At 42.0% G+C, this 22,245-nt stretch overlaps 1 protein-coding gene across 2 annotated transcripts in view; it reads left to right on the top strand.

Annotated features, from left to right (window-relative positions):
• CHRNA2 (cholinergic receptor nicotinic alpha 2 subunit) overlaps positions 1 to 22,245 on the top strand; it is a 121,976-nt gene that overhangs the window by 66,694 nt on the left and 33,037 nt on the right. For both annotated transcript variants that reach the window (XM_044291797.1, XM_044291798.1), the window contains exon 5: positions 9,245 to 9,354. In XM_044291797.1, the coding sequence (XP_044147732.1) occupies positions 9,245 to 9,354 (110 nt within the window). The remainder of the gene's footprint in view (positions 1 to 9,244; positions 9,355 to 22,245) is intronic.

Genomic DNA, 22,245 nt, shown 5'->3' with positions numbered 1-22,245 from the left:
TCGTTCATTCCCCGGGCGTTAAAGGAAGATATCACAATAGACGACATTCTAAAATAGAAAGCGGACAATCAGCAATTGAATATGCAAAACATGACATATATGACATCTGATGGTGGATGAGGGGGGGGGGAGGGGAGACACAAAAGGTAAGGTGGGGAGACAAACAAATAAGACATTGAACAATAGCGTAAATAAATTCTGCATATAAAGCTCTACTGAGCACCCGACTACACGACCCTTTCTCATTTCGGCTACCAGCCGGGGTCTGTCAGGTGGGGGGTCCCGCAGAGCTATGGAGGGCCAATAATTGGCCATCAAACAGAAGAAAGGGATAACCCGTGGGTAACACCGGGGTAACCCCTGCTAATAAGAAAAGAGCAGGGAGCAGGCAAGGACTAGGACTATAAATGAACCAGGAAAAATTCTGGAAACAGTTGAACCTCATCTGAACATTAGAACCGTCTTCACCTCAACAGGCGAACGGGACTGTCCTGGAGTCATGCTTGTCATCCTCAGGGAACAAAGAGGCTGCAGATCTTCTGACTCCAAAAACACACAAAGTCCCGAACATTTCAGGTGAAACATGGAACAGAATGTAGAATCACTTGTGAGAATTCCGGAGCTCAGGTTGGAGGATGAACGGACTTCTCTCCTCTAGCTTTGGGTGACTTTTTAGTATAGGCCGGCCGCCATTCAGCCGCCTGAGGCGGCGGGAGGAGTGGGTCTGCCATGTCCGCCGGCATCCATGAGGGTATCTCTAATGGGGTTAGCCCCAACTGGGCCCAACTAGCTCTCAAATCCCTCGGCGAGCGGATGGTAATCTGGCGCCCATTCCTGAGGACCGCGATCCCAAACGGATACAACCACCGAAATGGGGTATCCGCAGCTTTAAGGGCATCCAGTAGCGGCCTGAGGATGCGCCGTTTAGCAAGTGTGGACGGTGCCAGGTCCTGAAAGAACATAATCGGCGTACCTCCGTATTGCAGCTGCTCCTGTTCCCTGCCGGCCCTCATGAGTGCAGCGGTGTCCAGGTAACTAAGGAGACCGCATACGACATCCCGTGGAGGCTCGTTGTTCTTGGGCTTCGGCCTGAGCGCTCGATGAATTCTCTCTATAACAATCCGGTCCGCTCTTTCAGGCCCCAGAAGACTGGCAAACAGCTTGCGCGCCACTTTCTCAAGCGCTTCACTAGCGAACGATTCTGGGAGCCCGCGGATCCGAAGATTCCTCCGGCGGCTGCGGTTTTCCTGATCCTCAATCCTCAGGAGAGCGTCATTGATCAGGTCAGTGTGAGAGCTGACCGCATTGTATGTCCTCTCTTCTCTCCGGAGTGCCGCCTCCTGCGCGCCCTCCAGGTCCGCCACACGGTGCCCCATATTCCGGAGGTCCTCTTTGATTTCGGATAGATCGCTCTTAATAGGAGCGAGTGCCGAGTTCAGTACCTCCAGGAGTGCCGCTTTGGTGAACGACCCTCCATGCCTCTTTGATTTGTAAGTGGAGGCGTCCGAAACACTCCCGCCATCAGTGTCGTCCTCCATGTCGGACGCTAGGGCCTGAGCGGCCGCCATCTTAGGGGTCTCGGTCAGCCGCAGCTTCGGTTGCTTTTTTACAAATTTGTCCATGTCAGGCTGTCTGGATCTTGTAGGAGTAGACTCCACTTGTGCCTTGGATCGGTCCTTGTCCGCTTTGCCCATCAGAGCGGTGCTAAAAGCGTAATATAGGGGTTAAACTCCGGCAAAGGTTGAGGAGCTCAGCGACACACAGCCATTCAGCTAGGCAGCCAGGCTCCGCCCCCCTAGTAGTTATATTCTGTACATAGGAGCAGTATAATAGTAGTTATATTCTGTACATAGGAGCAGTATTATAGTAGCTATATTCTTGTACATAGGAGCAGTATTATAGTAGTTATATTCTTGTACATAGGAGGCAGTAGGAGCAGTATTATATTAGTTATAGTCTTGTACATAGGAGGCAGAATTATAGTAGTTATATTTCATACATAGGAGCAGTATTATATTAGTTATAGTCTTGTACATAGGAGCAGTTTTATAGTAGTTATATTCCTGTACATAGGAGCAGTATTATATTAGTTATAATCTTGTACATAGGAGCAGTATTATAGTAGTTATATTCTTGTACATAGGAGCAGTATTATAGTAGTTATATTCTTGTACATAGGAGGCAGTATTATAGTAGTTATATTCTTGTATATAGGAGCAGTATTATAGTAGTTATATTTCATACATAGGAGCAGTATTATATTAGTTATAGTCTTGTACATAGGAGCAGTTTTATAGTAGTTATATTCCTGTACATAGGAGCAGTATTATAGTAGTTATATTCTTCTACATAGGAGCAGTATTATAGTAGTTATATTCTTGTACATAGGAGCAGTATTATAGTAGTTATATTCTTGTACATAGGAGCAGTATTCTAGTAGTTATATTCTTGTACATAGGAGCAGTATTATAGTAGTTATATTCTTGTACATAGGAGCAGTATTATAGTAGTTATATTCTTGTACATAGGAGCAGTATTCTAGTAGTTATATTCTTGTACATAGGAGCAGCATTATAGTAGTTATATTCTTGCATGTAGGATGCAGTATTATAGTAGTTATATTCTTGTACATAGGAGGCAGTATTATAGTAGTTATATTCTTGTACATAGGAGCAGTATTATAGTAGTTATATTCTTGTATATAGGAGGCAGTATTATAGTAGTTATATTCTTGTACATAGGAGCAGTATTATAGTAGTTATATTCTTGTACATAGGAGGCAGTATTATAGTAGTAGTATTCTTGTACATAGGAGCAGTATTATAGTAGTTATATTCTTGTACATAGGAGCAGTATTATAGTAGTTATATTCTTGTACATAGGAGCAGTATTATAGTAGTTATATTCTTGTACATAGGAGCAGTATTATAGTAGTTATATTCCTGTATATAGGAGCAGTATTATAGTAGTTATATTCTTGTACACAGAAGGTAGTATTATAGTAGCTTAAGAAATAGCAGTCACTTTCGTAAGTCAGAAGAGTTCTCCAAGCAGTTGTCTGTTTCCCCACCCCCTTCCTTTCACTATTAAAGGGAAGAATAAGAATCCCGACACATTAGTTATTGTGTTCCTTTTGGTGCTGGATATTCTTAGGTGTTGGATTATAAATAGATACTGTATATCCTGTGACTTACATCAGTGGGGAATGTAATTCTTCACACTTGGTGTTACATGAGGTTATTTGTGCATCTGTTCCATCCATGGGTGTTTTGTATTCTTTTAATCACTTGTCACAGTCATTTTATGGTATACATCATATTGCAGACATTACCTTATGTTTCCAGTGTGTCTATTCAGTCCTAAAAATGGTGGAAACCACTAGATATATGTGAAGCCTCCCTGCATGGTTAAAGTGGTTCTGCAGAGGATAGATCATCAGTTAAATGACAGTGCAGAACCCCTTTAATACTTGAAATAAACGGGAAATTGATATAAATTCACTGACCCAAAAAATCTGGCATCAAGAAGAAATTGTTCACATGAATCTTTCTATGTGTAAATGCAATGATGATGTATGGAAGTGACGACAATATTAGAGCGAAAGGAGAAGTTTATTGGGGACATTGTTAAATTGAAAGGAGACTCTAGGATTCTGTTGAGCCACCTCTAGACTGGATATAAGATGAGATCCGGCTCTAGCCTGAGTACAAGATGAGATACGGCCTCTAGCCTGGATATAAGATGAGATACAGCCTCTAGCCTGGATACAAGATGAGATACGGCCTCTAGCCTGGATACAAGATGAGATACGGCCTCTAGCCTGGATATAAGATGAGATACAGCCTCTAGCATGGATATAAGATGAGATACGGCCTCTAGCCTGGATACAAGATGAGATACGGCCTCTAGCCTGGATATAAGATGAGATACGGCCTCTAGCCTGGATATAAGATGAGATACGGCCTCTAGCCTGGATATAAGATGAGATACGGCCTCTAGCCTGGATACAAGATGAGATACGGCCTCTAGCCTGGATACAAGATGAGATACGGCCTCTAGCCTGGATACAAGATGAGATACGGCCTCTAGCCTGGATACAAGATGAGATACGGCCTCTAGCCTGGATACAAGATGAGATACGGCCTCTAGCCTGGATACAAGATGAGATACGGCCTCTAGCCTGGATACAAGATGAGATACGGCCTCTAGCCTGGATACAAGATGAGATACGGCCTCTAGCCTGGATACAAGATGAGATACGGCCTCTGGCCTAGATACAAGATGAGATACGGCCTCTAGCCTGGATACAAGATGAGATACGGCCTCTAGCCTGGATACAAGATGGTGGTGTAGACCTTGTAACTGCTTTGGGACCCAGGGGGGAAGGAATCCAGTGCTGAACTCCTTCTCCTCTTCCCTACAAGGAAACGCTGCACTTTCATTTAGATGCCACTAAGGAAAGCTCAATGCAAAGAGATTATTTCAGCCTCCATTCCAGTAAATAGTAACTGTGTAAATTGCTATGCACTGAGCTCCCCCTAGTGGTGGCTGCAGGTAGCCAGCTTTGCAATAAAATACAAGCAGATTCATCAATGTATTTTTGCTAGTTGTCTGTTGACAATGCCCAGAATGAGCACCATATTTGTGAAGCACCTATTCCACTTGCAAAATTGGAAAGTGGCTGAGGGCAACATTTTATTTGAATTTTTTTTTTCTGCTTAATTTAAAAAACAACAACATATATTTGTCAGAAATCTGGGGTGTCTCGGATTGATTTTTGCACACATAATGGGAAACTTGGTTGGCTTGGGTCCATACTAAGTTTTGCTTTCAGGCTCTATGAGATTTGCAAATGCCCCTGGTACAAGTTGGTCCCATAAATGCTGGATTGGCGATAAATCTGATGGAGCTGTAGCCCTCTACTAGGGTTGACCGATTGTTGTACGTGATGGCTCCTCCGATCATTACTCCATCAGTGTGTTACTCCACAGCAGAGGTAGGATTGAAACTTTTATCATGAGGCCTCCATACTTGAACATGGCTGTCATCGGATCCCAAACTGAACCTAGATTCATTGCTAAAGATAATATAGCTCCAATCTATAGCAGTCCAAGTTTTTCATTCACTACATCACTGCAAATGAAGGTGACGGTGGCTGTCTGTCAATGGCAGGATTCGTAATAGGCACAGATATTGTCCGGGAAGATACAGGGGTGTAATGAAGTTGCCACCTGTGTCTAGACAATGGACAACAAAACTGTGGTTCTGCATATGCTCGTCAGTGGTTAAAACGATCCTCTGGTCTGTCTGGACCCTTTTAAAATTTGCTTTTATTCATTTTATTTTAAAAAGCATAAGTATAGACACCCATTGATAACTGGATATCCAAAGCAAATAATAGAACAAGATGTTGTCCAGCTACCACCGCGAATTGGGGCATCAGAGACGGCAGGCGGCAGTCTAAGCAACAGGGGGACGTCTATATGTGACTCTCCCTCCACTGGGGAATCCACAGTTCCTCCATAATGGACTGCCTTATCATGGCATCAAGCAGGACACAGTAACTATATATAGTTATCTATTATCTACTTTATTTTGCATGATGTTAACTACTATAATTCTTATCCTATAACCGACCCCCTGACGAACCAAAAGTGGGGAAACGCGTCGGGGTAAAAATATATAAAATTCTCGGACATCATCTGTAACAAATTCCCACTGTACAGGGCTGTACAGGGCCAGACAGGGTAGGCACGGGGACAGGGTGATCCCACCCTTAGAGTTCATCCCTGGGCAGATGATTATCTTAGGGCGGGTACAGGGAAAGAACTATCCCGAATACCCACATCTATGTGCCCTGGGCAGAGGTGCCTTACCCTCTACCCGACCGCAAGCCTAAAAAAGTCATTAATGCCATGGGAATTTTTTGCGCATCTGTCTAAATTATTATTCTTTTGCACCAATTCACGGTGGTAGCTGGACAACATCTTGTCCTATTATTTGCTTTGGATATCCAGTTATCAATGGGTGTCTATACTTATGCTTTTTAAAATAAAATGAATAAAAGCGAATTTTAAAAGGGTCCACTCCAGGTTAAGTACTCACGTATATAGACACTTACAATATATGTAATTCTTTAATATATCTCTGGTCTGTCTGGGCCGACTGGAGCCTGTTCACTATGTGTGCCCACATGTAACCACAACCACTGCTCCTAACATCTAGGTGACGACGGCCTAGATGGCAGCACTTCATCAAAATGACCATCCAGCTTCTTTTAATCCAGTTATGCGCCCCCTCTCCAAGTCTGTCAACTGGGCAAAATGTCTTTGATTGTGTAACGTGGAGGCAAGTGTAGCTGTCCAGCTAAGACCTGTCCTAGGTTGCTAGTATAGCTTATATGTTTATACAGCTAGACCTGCCAATAACCTTAATACAGTTCTTATGTTTGTGTGTTAAAGACAAAAGCAGAGTTATTTACAGTGACTTCATGTTTGGATGTCATATAACTGTTATATATATATTGTGTTTACAGAAGCAGAAAAGATAATATGCCTTTAAGATTCATTATATAATGTAAGGTAAGCTCAATGACACAGCAGAAACAACAGAAAGCATAGAGTTAAACTGTTGTTGCTGAGCAGGAGTCTAGACCAATCACAGCCAGCCTCACACACAGCAGGAGTTTTGACCAATCACAGCCAGCCTCACACACAGCCTGTGTGGGAAATTCCCCTAGCAGGAATCATTACACCAGAGGAGAGAAGCTGAACAGACATTCTCTCCACTAAGAGCTGTGTTTTATGGAAGCAGAGAGGCCAAAATAGGTATTTAAAACAGTTTTATATAATGTTCCTACTGTTAATATAGTGATTAGAACTGTATACTGAACTAGTTATATGTGTGTTTACTTACAGTTCCACCAATTGCAAACTACAAAGTTCACAATCCAAATTCAAATTTCATATTGCAATCCAAATTGCATACAACCATATCAGATCATACTCAACTAATCTGCAAATAGTTGCTGCTAACTGCATACTGCAAATTGTGACCAAATTCAGCAAGTAGAACTATTAGTTAGACCTCAGATATACGTCTCAGAGATATCATAAAGTGCTTAAATAACTTAAAGTGACAGTACAGATACTGAAGAGAGAAATATATCCACCATTGTATGTTGAATGACAAGATTGAACAGTTAAACCACCATCTTATGCATACCGCCATTTTATGAATCTTTATGCAACACGTGTTTTGTACATGGACTATCTGCTGCGGAGGCGGCAGTGTTATATATGAAGAAGAGTTGAAGTTATTAAAGAAGTTATTTCAAGCATTTGGTGTGCTCTTTAAACCTACTGTTTCCATAGAACGGCGCTAGAGGAATTACAGAGCAACAGACAGTCTGGTTAGACTAAAAGTCTGAGATTTCTGAATTCTTCTAATGCCACAGCGCAAAAGGCACTTCATAGTGCTGCACCTGCCACAGCAAGTCTAGCAGTCAACAATCTCTCACCAAGAGGTTCACTACTCAAAAGTTGCCTCTGAGAGCCTTTTTATAGGTCAGTAGGGGAAGAACTTTTTTCTGCCTTGTTGTGGCAAGACCCGGTGTCTAATCAGACCTCTGACTGTAATTGTTTACATATCTGCCTCCGACATAACCGCAGGATGAGTTTTTAAAACAATCCAATCCAGGGAGTTATTCTGATGCCTGATTGGAGTCGGGGAGGATTTTTTTCCCCCTAAATTGAGGAAAATTTGCTTCTATCGCACAGAGGTTTATTTAGTTGCCTTTCTCTGGATCAACTTGCAAGACAACAGGCTGAACTGGATGGACGGAGGGCTTTGTTCAGCCTTATAAACTATGTTACTATGTACCTTCTATCTGGGTGCGGTATTTTTTTGTCAGTGCATGTATATTGATAATTAAAGTAAGGATGCGGCCAGGTAATAAAGTTTAGACTGGCTTCTCAAAGAAGATAAAGGTCTTCTTACAGAAACTAGGATCACATGCTGTTTGGTACTTATTGATGGATTTGGTTGTCCAGTTTCCTAACCAACTTTATTATTGCTCCAAAACATCTAAAAATGACGTCATCGAACCAGTTTAAAATGTCCTGTTGTATTGTGTATACAGCTCCAATGCAGATCTATGTGTTACCATACATGCCCATGCTTCGGAGTCTGATCTTGCAGTCATACTTCCTTCTTTCTTTCTGTTCCATGTACGTAGAATTTATTAGAAAAAAGTAGGAAACAGAAAACAATGAGTATTGCTGCAGGATCAGACTACACAAAGTTTGTGTTGTTGTCTGTTACCATGGAGACGGATAGGTTTCTACAGCATCACTAGACCCAAAAATAATTTTTAATTCAAAACCTACTGCAAAGTTACTTCTCCTCTCCCCTTCACATGCTAATGTATGTCAAACAACAATTTTAGAAATGGGTGGAACGTATGATATCTTTCTGTTTCCGGAAACATGAGCCCTGGTGGGCAGGGTCCTCTCTCTCCCTCTGTATGTCACACCTCCATTGCCCTCCATACCACGTCGTGCACCAGATGCTAATGGGTGGTCATGAAGAAGATTCCGGCTTACTAGCACACAATAGCATGGCGGTTAGCATTATGTTGATGTCCATAATACTTTGCATTGCAGAAGTATTGCAGTGTGTTATATTAACAGTCAGAAAATTGCATGTTCTAGTTCCTGGAACAAAAAGCTAAAATAAAAAAATAAGAATAAAATCCACATGAAAATAATAATTTTTCCATTCAAAAAGTATTGAGGAAAAAAAAACGTACACATAACTGGTATTGCTGTGTCTGTATTGACCCGAACTATAAAACTAATGTGTTATTGATCCTGCACGGTGAATGGATGGAAAATAAAAAATGCACTGAAAAACAATACCAGAATACTGTAGTAGTTTTTGGGTCCTTTTCCCTAAAAAAAAAAAAATAGAATGAAAAGAGATCAAACAGTCAAATGTACCCAAGTACCAATGAAAATTACAAATTCATTCCCCCCCAAAAAAAATACCAAAAAAGGTTTTGGCCCTCAGATGCAAAAAATAAATGATTTTTTGTTTTAAAAAAAAAGATTTTTTTTATTGTGCAAAACTGGTGCTGAGCTGCAGAACCACATACTACCTGCAGACAGGTCTGACACCGTTTTGGAAGATGACCTCTGTGTCTCATGGTCTGCATAAATACAATGAAACTTGTGATCTCTTATAGGAGTGGAATGACTACAAACTACGATGGAACCCAGCGGACTACGATAACGTCACCTCCATACGCGTCCCATCAGAGATGATCTGGATCCCGGATATTGTGCTATACAACAAGTAAGTACAGAGGTGTAACATGTAGCTCTTGAGGTCCAATCTAAAAAGGTATAACCGGGACTAGTGTAATACCGGTGTCGTCTTCTGTAGGAGAGGAGCCTTTGGGTGATCACCGGCACCATGTCATGGTGTGACTTCTAACCCGTCACCCTTTATAACTATTTCTTTAAGAATTTCCATGTACACAGAATGTTAGGGGGTTCCTGAGACTGAAGATTTGCCAAAATAAGTAGATGCTGTAGAACATTCACCATGAGCTTCGCACGGTGTATTGCAAATGCAAGGGTGCCCATAACGTCAACTGCGTCAGGTCAACCATGGCCCAATTTTATGCCCCTGTCATAACAATCAGCTGTGTAGTCTCATTTGAACTGAAAGATGGTGCTGACCCTGGGTATCATCGTTTTTTTGGGACCTACCGCCCTCACCACTAGAGATGAGCGAATCGAACTTGACGAACTGAAATTCAATCCGAATTTCAGGAAAAATGTAGCATTTTTTCCTAAAATGGCTGCTGCACGTGTGAGGACATGGAGCAAGGAGCTCTGGGAATGAGGGATCACCCACAATGCCATGCATGCATCCAATCAGCAGCCAGCCAGCCCTGTGATGTCACAGCCCTATAAATAGCCTCAGCCATCTTGGATTCAGCCATTTTCCAGCGTACTTAGTGCAGGGAGAGACGTCAGCAGGCGCTAGGGACAGTGCTAGGAAAGACTTCATTGTGCTAAAAAAACTATGTACAAGTTCAGCGAAGGATTATTCAAGCTGTAGGGAAAGGATAGGGAGGAATAATTCCATAGCATTTATGTAGAGCAGGGTTCAGTAGGGGAGGTTACAGCCTCGTAATAGGAACAACCCTATTACACCTTGCTGCACTGACTGGGGATCCATATTGCCACTATACAGCTCTGTAATTCCAGCAAATCGTTCTTGCTTATTGGGGTGCAAGTGCTGTGTGATACAGCCAATAACAGGGTTTATTACAAGGAAATATTTCTATATCTTATTTGCCCTTGTGCGGTGCAGTTATATGTTCTAAAGCAGACATGCTCAACCTGCGTCCCTCCAGCTGTTGCAAAACTACAACTCCCAGCATGCCTGAACAGCTTACAGCTATCAGCCTACAGCAGGGCATGGTGGGAGTTGAAGTTTTGCAACAGCTGGAGGGCCGCAGGTTGAGCATCCCTGTTCTAAAGCATTTTTTGGCTTGTATTAGTGGGAAAAAAGCCGTTGTGTGGTGAAGCGCGAAAATTACAGCCCCTTTTGCCGTGTATTGGTGGCAAAAGAAAAATATATTTGCCATTCACGGCCGCAGTTATCTGTTCTAAAGCCTTTTTTTGGCGTGTATTAGTGGGGGAAAAGAAAAAGGGCTTATTAGCTGTTCTGTGTTGAAGTGAGAAAATTACAGCCCTTTTTGGTGTGTATTAGTAGCAAAAAAAAAATAATTTGCTGTTCAGCGGTGAAGTTCCATTGTACTACAGCCATTTACAGGGTGTATTAATAGGATAGATACGTACCTCTTATTAGCTGTTGTGCGGTGAATTGTGATTGTTATATTTCTTTTTTGGGGTGTAAAAAGGAAAAAATATGTGTGACCGAGTGAAGGTGGATGCTCCACTAACAGGATCTGTTTTTTGGGGGTTATTGTTCTGTTGGATCAGAGGAAGGGCAAAATAATCAGTGACGTCAACACAAACTCACTGCTGACACCCTCTCCACTCTGTCGGGGGGGGGGGGGGGCTCTACTTGTATAAGTGTTAATTGGAACAGGTTCTGTAGACATCTATGTGGAATTAGCTGACGACGGTGTAAAAGGAGTGCGCTTCTTCTTGGCGCTAACATCGACTGAGTTCATACTTGGGTTATTTGGTCAGTTTTGGCCCGTGCCTGCCCAAATAAGTGAAGTGTGCAGTGATTCTAAGAGCGACACCTGTCATCTGCGTGTCATACTGACTCACAGTATTATTTCACTACCACAGCAGCCTCCCTATGTGTGTTACTGCAAGGCACAGTGTTCTACACCACTATAAAGGCTCTCTGCAGACAGGAAATAGCAAATTTTTTTAAAAAATTGCCGATCTGGCCGAATTGAATATTTCAAAAATTTGCTCATCTCTACTCACCACGTTTAATGGAAGGTGTGATAGACAGGGGTCAACAGATGAATATTGTACAGATATAATATATTAACGACTGGCACGGTCATCATAATGTACTGTTCTTACAGCTGATGATGATTTGGTTGACTGTGTGTTCTTTATGGGTGGCCTTAAGACTTCTCCTCAGGGGCAGGACTACATTATCGTTCATGCAAATGAGCTGGTTTTGTAGTCTCCATTCAGTACTTAAAATACTAAAATGTGATGTTCTCTTGTAAAAGAGTCCAGGTCTTGTTGTTTGGACTCTTACCACAATATTTTTTGATACTTCAATACTGGAGTAAACTAAAGGCACCCTACAGGGTTCTGGTACTGATTTATACGCATGTTAGCCTTACCATACTGTTTCATGAAGAAAGTGCCTTTCCATATGCCTTATCAGGGCATAGCATATGTATAACATAAAGGAGGACCCCACTTAGGACGCTAGATATGAGTCAGAGCAGAGTGACAATTCTCACTTTGACAGATCTATTTGTCTATGCTTTATGTAGTCAGCCATTCATTCAAGCACCTACTGCAGGGGAAATATCTTTGAGGGCTTCTGTAGGTTGGACCCACTCTGTCCCATTGGCTAGCTCAGATAACTGGAACTTATGGGATTAAACTGCCGATTAACCCAAAAGTCTGTTGTTTTTTCAGTATCGTCACCATCAGATTGGGGATATCAGGTGTAACGCATGGTGTAGATGGGGCGGTGAAGGACAGTAGATGGGGGCAGTTGCCCCTTTTTCCAGTCCCGTGGGGAGACATGGATGTGTCTTTCTCCTATAAGCTCATTAATATTTTTTATTTTTTTTAGAAGGAATGAATTGCCTTGATCTATCGAATGTCACATTAATTTAGTGGCTTAATGAGTTCAGATCACAGAGAGCGGGCGTGAAGCCTGTCAGTTCCATTCAGTGCCGGCGGTTTACATAACAAAGCAATTATCCTGCTAGGCTGGCTCGCCACACATTTAGCAGATATAATAATCCATCATGGCATATTTGTGGCATTGTGAAGGCGCTAATTGTCAAGGTATCAGAAACTGCAGCTCTGCGGACGCCTGGAACCTGTCGCCCAGTGGTTCGGAGGGATTCATCTGCTCTCAGTATTAAATGAATTCATATTCTGCAGTTCATCTAATATATAAAGCTGAGTGAGTGTATGTATGTGTGTATGTGTGTATGTGTGTCCGCTAAAGGAATCCGCACCGTTGCATTTACAATCATGAAATTTGGCACACAGGTACATCAGGTGTCCGGGAAGGTTTTAGACTAGGTCTCGGCTCTCTAGGACTAACCGTTTCTGAGATATTCTCAGAAAATGCATTAGCCAATAGAAGCCTGGTCACATGACCCTTATCTGCCAATAGAAGCTCGCAGGCCCTTAGTTTCCACATACACACAGTTTTACACCAGGTTTCCATTACAACCCAGCCATTTTTTTTTCACTGCTGTAGGTCAGTTTTAAAAGGGGCAGGGCGTTGTGGATGACACTGTTAAGGGAGCGGAGTGCTGTGGAGGTCACAGTTTAGGGGACAGGTAGGGTGTCCATTCAGGCCACCCTCAAAAGACAGACTTAAAAACCCTGCTCCCGGGTCCTGCTAAGCCATGCCCCAACCCGTTAGTCTATGGTCCCTCCTACTCCACAGCCAATGGGGATTGAAAAAATGAAGGTAAAAATCTACTTATATCAGCTGCTGGGCTGATATTTCTTCCTGCAGCTCACACTCAGACAGCACAGTGCTGCTGTCTGAGAGTGAGCTGTTCAAAAGGACATCCCTGTGTCCGTCTAGGCCCTGCACTGGACGGAGGACAGAGAGTCTGAAAGCCGGACTGTCCAACCTAAAACCGGACCTCTGGCCACCCTAGGGGCAGGCAGCTGTGAAGGTCACAGTTAAGAGGACAATCCGCTATAGAAGTCAGTGTTAAGGGGCAGATTGCTGTAGAGGCCACTGTTAAGAGGACAGGGTGTTGTGGAAATCACTGTTAAGGGGGTTGGATGCTGTGGAGGTCACTGTTAAAGGGGCGGGCACTGTGAAAGTCTCTGTTAAGAGGGCAGGGAACAGTGGAGGTCACAATTAAGGGGACGGTCTGCTATGGAGGTCAGTGTTAAGGGGCGGGGTGCTGTAGAGGTAATTTAAGGGGGCGAGATGTTGTGGAGGTTACATTTTAAGGGAACGGAGCTCTGTGCAGGTCACTGTTAAGAGGTCGGGTTATTTTGGAAATCACTGTTAACGAGATGGGGTACTGTGGAGGTCACTAATAAATGGGCGGCCGCTGTGGAGGTCACTGTTAAAGGGCCAGGGTACTGAAGATGTCACGGTTATAGTGGATACTGTCTATCTTTTAACGACACACACAAACATTAAATTAAATAGAAATATACCCGAGCAAAGCCGGGTCCGTCTGCTAGTTCCTCAATAAAGATGAACCGAAGACTTTGTTCGGTTTGACACCTAGAATGGGGTGCATATTTTTCCACAGTATTGTATACTCTACATTCAGAGGTAGAACTTTCAGATCCTGGGTGTCCATAACTGATTCATGACATTTATAATGCTAATGGTGACTGTTGGCTCCCCTAAAGCACCAGGTTCAGGGTCCAACGTTAATGGCCTATAGCCATTCATCCATCCTATTACCTGTAGAGTTGCCTCATAAAGTGGACCTCATCGGGATGGATTTGTGAAACATGTCCAAAGTGGCCATTTTTGGAAGGTTTTTCAGGCCTTAATGAGCTAATTAAGTGACAATAGCCAGGACGAGCCTGGAATTAAAAAGTCCTAGAAAATATACCCCACCAGCTCACATACAGTACAATGCACCCAGTGGCGATTTTTTTTTTTTTTACCACTCGCCTCGTCTACATAAACCACATCATCAACACAAGATGGAAAATACAAGTGGAAAGTAGGAACACCTAGTCACACAATGGAGGACATTTGTTACCACTATTAGTGCCTTGTACCACAGGGTATCACAAAATACCTCCTCAGCAGCGCCAAAGAAAATCATAGTGCAGCACAAAATACTTAAAGAGTGGCACAAAAAAACTGGCTGCACAAAGTATCTCCCCAGCAGCATCAAATACCACAAGGCAGAACAAAATACATCACTGGCAGTGTCAAATAAATGCTACAGTGCAGCATAAAATACAAATAAATACTACCTACCAGCACAGAAGTTCTCCACCGCAGCATCAAATACCACGGGGCATCACAAAATAATACCACAGTGCAGCATTATCCCCCTATCTACCTGTCCCTCATTGACAGCAGCATTGTCCCCTTCCTATCCCTCCCTCCCTAAAAGCAGCATTGTCCCCTACCCACCCATCTCCCACTGGCAGCATCATCATCCCCATTCTAATAATTGCCCCTTCAGACTTGCTGGCCTGTAGCACAAGTGATCCTAGGGTCCGAGGGGGAGTTTTCATGTTTTCCAGTTCTTCCTCCAGACTCCTTCTGAACTGCTCACTGGTTGAAGGACTTATTGTGAGAATATCATTATAGGGCCTTCAGCCATTCAAACCTCGGAAACTGCACTTATACAGCAGGGCTTACATTATCTGTTAATTTTCTGCTTTGACATCTTTTGCGCATCCCCCCAAACAACCGTCTCACCAGTAATATGCCTAGTAGGGCAGATTACCAGTCCAATCCTGTCTAAAACTACTCATCTTATTATACTACAGGTGTTCTATGGTATGTGGTCTCCAACCTTTGGGTCTTCAGCATATGAAAACCTAGAATTCCCAGCATGCCCTAGGTTGGTCATTACAAAACACTGTTTTACAGTACATGAGTTGGATTTACCTTACAGTGCCTCCTATAGGTTTTGAAAGTTATTGCAGCATAATTAAATAATTCTAGGTTCAGTAGTCCCTCAAGGGGCAGAGACACAACGTTATCGGTCCAGCATAGTGCAGAAAGTGTGGACTATTGGATTCCATGCAGCATTTTTGTTAACTTTTTGTGTTCTACTTAAAAAATTTCAATTTTCAATTTATTTTTATTCCCCCCAATCACAGAGTCCCCTGTCATAGTTAAACAACCTGCAGCCAGGCCACCATAGGTAATAACAATGGATCACTGTAATATACTCTCCCAGATGCTGCAGCTATTTGGAAATTGATTTTTGTTTCTATGTTGTGTCAGATACATCTTTGTCTTTCGAAGCAAATTGGTTAATTTTCGGAAAAACTCATTTTGTTCCTTCCGACTCAACTGTGATTTATAAATCAGCAGATCCCGTGCTGCTTAAAATAAGTGGCCAAGAATAGTCTTCTGTGGATAAGAAATTATGTCCTGGGATGGGTCCTGGAAACTGAAGGAGAAATTAATTTACTGCACAGCAGAAAGTAAAATCAGATCAAAACCAATAAAGTCCATGAAGGAATGTAAGAAAAAAGGGACAAAACATGTAAAAATATTCAATCAGTCAATATTTCCACCTTTATCAAATTAGAACCAACATCATCCGGTCACTGGATTACTAACTGCAGTATGAGACTAGGAAATGTGTCCATTTAGTCTTTAGTGTCAGATCGGTGTGGGTCCAACTCCTCAATATCCACCCATCAAAGGGGCTCTTCATTGTTTATCAGGTGTATCTCAGAATATTTTGCAGTGGCTGTGCCTGGGGATGCAGTATTCTAGCAGTTATATTCTTGTACATAGGAGGCAGTATTCTAGCAGTTATATTCTTGTACATAGGAGGCAGTATTATAGTAGTTATATTCTTGTACATAGGAGCAGTATTATAGTAGTTATATTCTTGTACATAGGAGCAGTATTATAGTAGTTATATTCTTGTACTTAGGAGGCAGCATTATAGTAGTTATATTCTTGTACATAGGAGCAGTATTATAGTAGTTATATTCTTGTACATAGGAGGCAGTATTATAGTAGTTATAGTCTTGTACATAGGAGGCAGTATTATAGTAGTTATATTCTTGTACATAGGATGCAGTATTATAGTAGTTATATTCTTGTACATAGGAGCAGTATTATAGTAGTTATATTCTTGTACATAGGATGCAGTATTATAGTAGTTATATTCTTGTACATAGGAGCAGTATTATAGTAGTTATATTCTTGTACATAGGAGCAGTATTATAGTAGTTATATTCTTGTACATAGGAGGCAGTATTATAGGAGTTATATTCTTGTACATAGGAGCAGTATAATAGTAGTTATATTCTTGTACATAGGAGCAGTATTATAGTAGTTATATTCTTGTACATAGGAGCAGTATTATAGTAGTTATATTCTTGAACATAGGAGCAGTATTATAGTAGTTATATTCTTGTACATAGGAGGCAGCATTATAGTATATTCTTGTACATAGGAGGCAGTATTCTAGCAGTTATATTCTTGTACATAGGAGGCAGTATTATAGCAGTTATATTCTTGTACATAGGAGGCAGTATTATAGTAGTTATATTCTTGTACATAAGTGCAGTATTATAGTAGTTATATTCTTTGTACATAGGAGGCAGTAATATAGTAGTTATATTCTTGTACATAAGTGCAGTATTCTAGCAGTTATATTCTTGTACATAGGAGGCAGTATTCTAGCAGTTATATTCTTGTACATAGGAGGCAGTATTATAGTAGGTATATTCTTTTACATAGGAGCAGTATTATAGTAGTTATATTCTTGTACGTAGGAGCAGTATTATAGTAGTTATATTCTTGTACATAGGAGCAGTAGTATAGTAGTTATATTCTTGTACATAGGAGGCAGTATTATAGTATATTCTTGTACATAGGAGGCAGTATTCTAGCAGTTATATTCTTGTACATAGGAGGCAGTATTATAGCAGTTATATTCTTGTACATAGGAGGCAGTAATATAGTAGTTATATTCTTGTACATAGGAGGCAGTAATATAGTAGTTATATTCTTTTTTTTTTTTTATATTTCAATAATTTTTTTTTATTATTCCTTCATCATGTTTAAAAAGTTCAGAAACAGGACATGACAATAAACAGTAATACAGCAGGACATAGGCAATGCTAATTCCTGTATCTACACATACATTTGTTAGTCACTTATCCTTAGACATCTAGAATATATCCCTGTCCTGTTTCTTTCCTCATGTCATATACATAACCAAAAAAAAAAGATCAAGAAAAACAATATAACCCCTCCCCTTCCCACCCCCCCATGGTTGTCTTGATGGGTACCACAAATTTTTTCCTTCCTTCCTCCACATCCTCCATTTAATTATAGGAACCGGCATATTCATATCTACATACCCTCCCACATAAGTTCTTCCACGCTTCGATGTTTGGTGGTGTGACCGCCCCCCACTCCCTAGCCACTACCACCCGCGCCAGCATTAATCCTTTGGCCCATTTCGTTTCTATTTCTATGTCGAGACCTATTTTCCTGATATGTCCAAGCACCGCTATAGCGATCTCCATTGGGGCTGAACACCCTGTTGATCTGGTCAGCTCCCGAAAAACCTGAGTCCAGTAGTCCTGCATTAGGGGGCAGTGCCAGATCAAGTGGGTGAAATCCGCATTATCCATCCTGCACTTCCAGCATCTAGCGTCCCTTGTTTTATACATCCTACTCAGCACCCATGGGGTGATATAGGTACGGTGGACGATAAAGAACTGTATCAATCGAAAATTACTCGATACAGTACTTCTTTTTATACTTTTATAGATACATCTCCAATCTAACGTATTAGGGTCAACTTCTAGTGCCCATTTTTGTTCACTATTAAACTTTATCACTCCCCTTAAACCCTTTTTAATTTTTTTATATATCTGTGATATTGATATTTTGGTCCCCTTATTGAGACAACAAAATTCTACAAATTCTGCTTGTTTAGTGATTAAATACGATTTATTCTCAGTGCTGTCAAATGCATGTTTTAACCGAAAATATCTAAAGCGTGTGAGGGTGTCTAGTTTTATACTAAGTCCTAATTCTTCTAATGTCCTAAGTTTTCCTGTTATCTCAATCTGTGAAATAAACTTAATACCATTTTTTTCCCAAAATACATAATCCTCTAACTTCTGAAACTCACCTAAGTTTATGTTCCCCCATAGTGGGGTAATCTTTAATGAGTAATTTATCCCCAATAATTTTTTAACATTCAACCATATCAAGTGCATCATATTACTAATCGGGCACTTCTTACCCTTTATTTTTAATATCCCGGCTTCCAAGACACTAAAGATATTATATTGGAGACCTGCAAACTCGCCCACTAGGTACTGACGTAGGCTATCATCCTCTATCATTAGCCATTGTAGCTGGGATGCATAATAGTAGCCTCTGAAGCAGGGGACGGACAAGCCACCATCTTCTTCATCAAGCCATAAGTATTTTTGTTTGAGCCTGACCCTTTTTTTCCCCCATATAAGATCATTTATCATTCCCTCCAGTACATTAAAAAGGTGATCACCTATCCAGACAGGGCATGAAGATATAACATAGAGGACCTGCGGCAACAAAATCATTTTAATAATAGCTATACGGTCTACCTGTCTTATCAGTATTTTTTGCCAAATACTTATTTTATTTTTAACCCTTTTAAGCAGCGGGGCCAGATTCAATTCTGTATATTCCTGGATCCTTGCGCTAATTTTGATTCCAAGGTATTCCAGTGCATCTGTGGGTTTCAATATTTTACCATTAAGATCCATTCTCCTGGTTTCGTAGCCAATTGGAAGTAACACTGATTTCATCCAATTCACCCTGAAGCCGGAGATATGACCAAATTCATTTACAGTTCGCATCAGGTATGGAACCGTCGACGCCCCGCCTTTCAAGAAAAACAAGACATCATCCGCGTATAAACACATTTTATCTGAGGCGCCCCGACTCCCGAATCCCCTGATGTTATCATCTGATCGTACCTTGCATGCTAATGGTTCGATAAAGATGGCAAACAGTAATGGTGAAAGGGGACACCCCTGCCTAGTTCCCCTTTGCAACACCATCGATTCAGATGTCTCTCCGTTGATTTTAATCCTTACTTTCGGATGTTGGTACAGTAGTTGCACCCAGCCAATAAATTTGTCCCCCAGGTTTAGCTCCCGCATTATGTTCCAGAGGTATGCCCACTCCACCCTGTCGAACGCTTTTTCTGCGTCCAGTGACAGGAGGGAGTGGGCACCCTCCCCACTCATCTGGATATTAAGGAGGGCCCGACGGATATTCATTTGAGCCTGGCGTTTCGGTATAAACCCCGATTGATCTGGGTGTATTATCTTACCTATCACTTTTTTTAGGTGGTTTGCCAACAATTTGGCATATATTTTATAGTCCGTGTTGAGAAGAGAGATGGGGCGATACGAGTCCACCTTACTCTCGTCTTTCCCCTTTTTCCCTATCAGGGTTATTACAGCCTCTGACAGGGAGGCCGGGAGTTCGCCCCCGTCCATGGATTCCTTAAGGACCCGCAGGAGTACAGGGAGGATAACCTCCCCGTATCTTCTATATATCTCAAAGGGGAGACCATCCGGCCCGGGGCTAGAGTTGCCCTTTATCGATTTCAAGGTATCACGTAATTCCTCCTGTTCTATTGGTCTATTCAAATACTCCCTGTCCTCCTCGGAGAGAGTAGGGAGCGAGACCCCCTCCAAAAAGTGTTCTATGTCTCCACAGTCCCCCACTCCCTCCGAGGCATAGAGGTCCCCGTAATATTTAACAAATTCCTGCTCAATTTCTCCCGGGCTGGATGTCATCACCCCATCTCTCCTCTCAACTCGCTTAATTCTACCGTCCCCCCTCTGATTCTGTACGATAGTGGAAAGCAGTCTACCTGGTTTCCCAGATTCCCTAAAATAACGGGCCCCCTCAAAGAACACTCTTTGTTGTGCCTTGTTCTCCAGATAATTATTTAGAGAAATCTTAGACTCTTCTAACTCCGCCGTCGTCTCAGGTGAATTATTAACCAGGAGTTTCTGCTCTAGTTTCTTTATTTTTTCACCCAACTCCCTCTCATTCTTGGCGAATTCAGTTTTTAAGCCCTGAATTCTGCCAACAAGGATGCCCCGTAGGTATTCTTTAAATGCGTCCCATACATAACCTATTTGTGCCGATCCAAGATTAATTTTCCAGTACTCCGCTATCTCGTCACTAATACTCTCATCTTTATTTATCAGGTTTAGCCAATGTGGGTTTAGCCGAAACACTCTACCCTTAGGTTTAACCGTTGTTTTAAGTGTCAGGCAGATTGGGGAGTGGTCTGAGATACTATTCACCTCATACCTCATTTTCGATATCTGCTCTACCAGTTCTGGGCTAGCTAATGCCATATCAATTCTTGACATGATTTTACTCCCATAACCAGACCATGAGTACGCTCGCTTATCATCATACAAATGCCTCCATACATCTATTAACAGCAATTCTTGTGATATTCTTTTGAGAAGTGTTGGTTGGCTTGTCCCATATTTATCATTTGGTATCACAGAGTATCTATCTAAACAGCTGTTCATAACGGAGTTAAAGTCTCCCATTACCAATACTGGGCATTTACCTCGCAACTCTGCAAACTCCACTAAGCTATTAATAACACATAGTGAAAATGGTGGGGGTATATAAACAAAGGCTAGAATGCACCGTCTCCCATTCCACTGGCCATGGAGGAACACATATCTGCCCCTATCATCGATCTTCTGATCTAGTGGAAGGTAGTCCACTTTGTGGTGAATATATACACTGACACCACATGAGTAGGTAGAGAAACATGAATGATACTGGAACTTGGCCCATTTCCGTGTTAATAAGTATGTCTTATCCTTAGTGTTATGTGTCTCCATTAGTCCCACAATTGCTGGGAGGTGTCTAGTAACCATGTCAAAAACCATAACCCTCTTAGCCTTATCCCCCAGACCTCGTACATTCCATGTTAAGATCCTACTCATGTGTGCCTTCCACCTGTATTTTCATTCTTATCTTCCTTAGTGATCCCATCAAGACAACCATCCCTCCCATATCCCCTCCTCCTTCCCCCCCACCCCTACCCCCTCCCTCCCCCCCCTGCTGGTTGGCGAAATAGAACATTTCCCCCTCCTCTTACTCTACGCCCCCTTCCCTCCCCCCCCGCGCCCCCCTCACCCACTCCACAGGCCATCTCATGATCCGATTCCCTTGGAGTCCATCCATTCGGCGGCCTCCTCTGGAGATCCAAAAAAACTAACTTGATCGTGATATATTACGCGTAACTTAGTTGGGTATATCAAGGAGTATTGTAACTGGGCGGCTGCTAACCTCCTCTTTACTTCTCTAAATTCACGTCTCTTTTCCTGCGTTGCTCTAGAGTAGTCTGGATATATTTCTATATTACGGCCATTGTACTCTATTGTCTGCATCTTCCTTTTTGCCCTCATTATTACGTCTCTATCTCTGGAGCTTAAGATTTTAACTAAGATGGCCCTGGGTGGACTCCCTTTTAACGGTGGTCTTCCCGGGATTCTATGTGCTCTGTCAACTAAAAACCATTTAGACAGGGTACTTTTATCAAAACTATCCGTCAGCCACTGCTGGATAAACCCGGTTATATCTTCTCCTTCCACCCCCTCCGGAAATCCCACTAATCTCATATTTGATCTCCGGGATCTATCCTCCATTGTGGTAACTCTCTCTAACAGGATTTTCTTTTCACCTTCTAAAGCTTCTACTCTTTTATTTATCCCATCAATATCTCTCCTCATCACTCCTGAGGATGTCTGCAGCTCCTTAACCTTTTCCCTCACCTTATTCATCTCCTCC

The sequence above is a fragment of the Bufo gargarizans genome, chromosome 4 (genome assembly GCF_014858855.1).
Source record: "Bufo gargarizans isolate SCDJY-AF-19 chromosome 4, ASM1485885v1, whole genome shotgun sequence".
NCBI classification, from domain to species: Eukaryota; Metazoa; Chordata; class Amphibia; order Anura; family Bufonidae; genus Bufo; species Bufo gargarizans.
The sequence above is the reverse complement of the archived record's forward strand: the minus strand, read 5'-3'. Positions and strand labels throughout refer to the sequence as shown.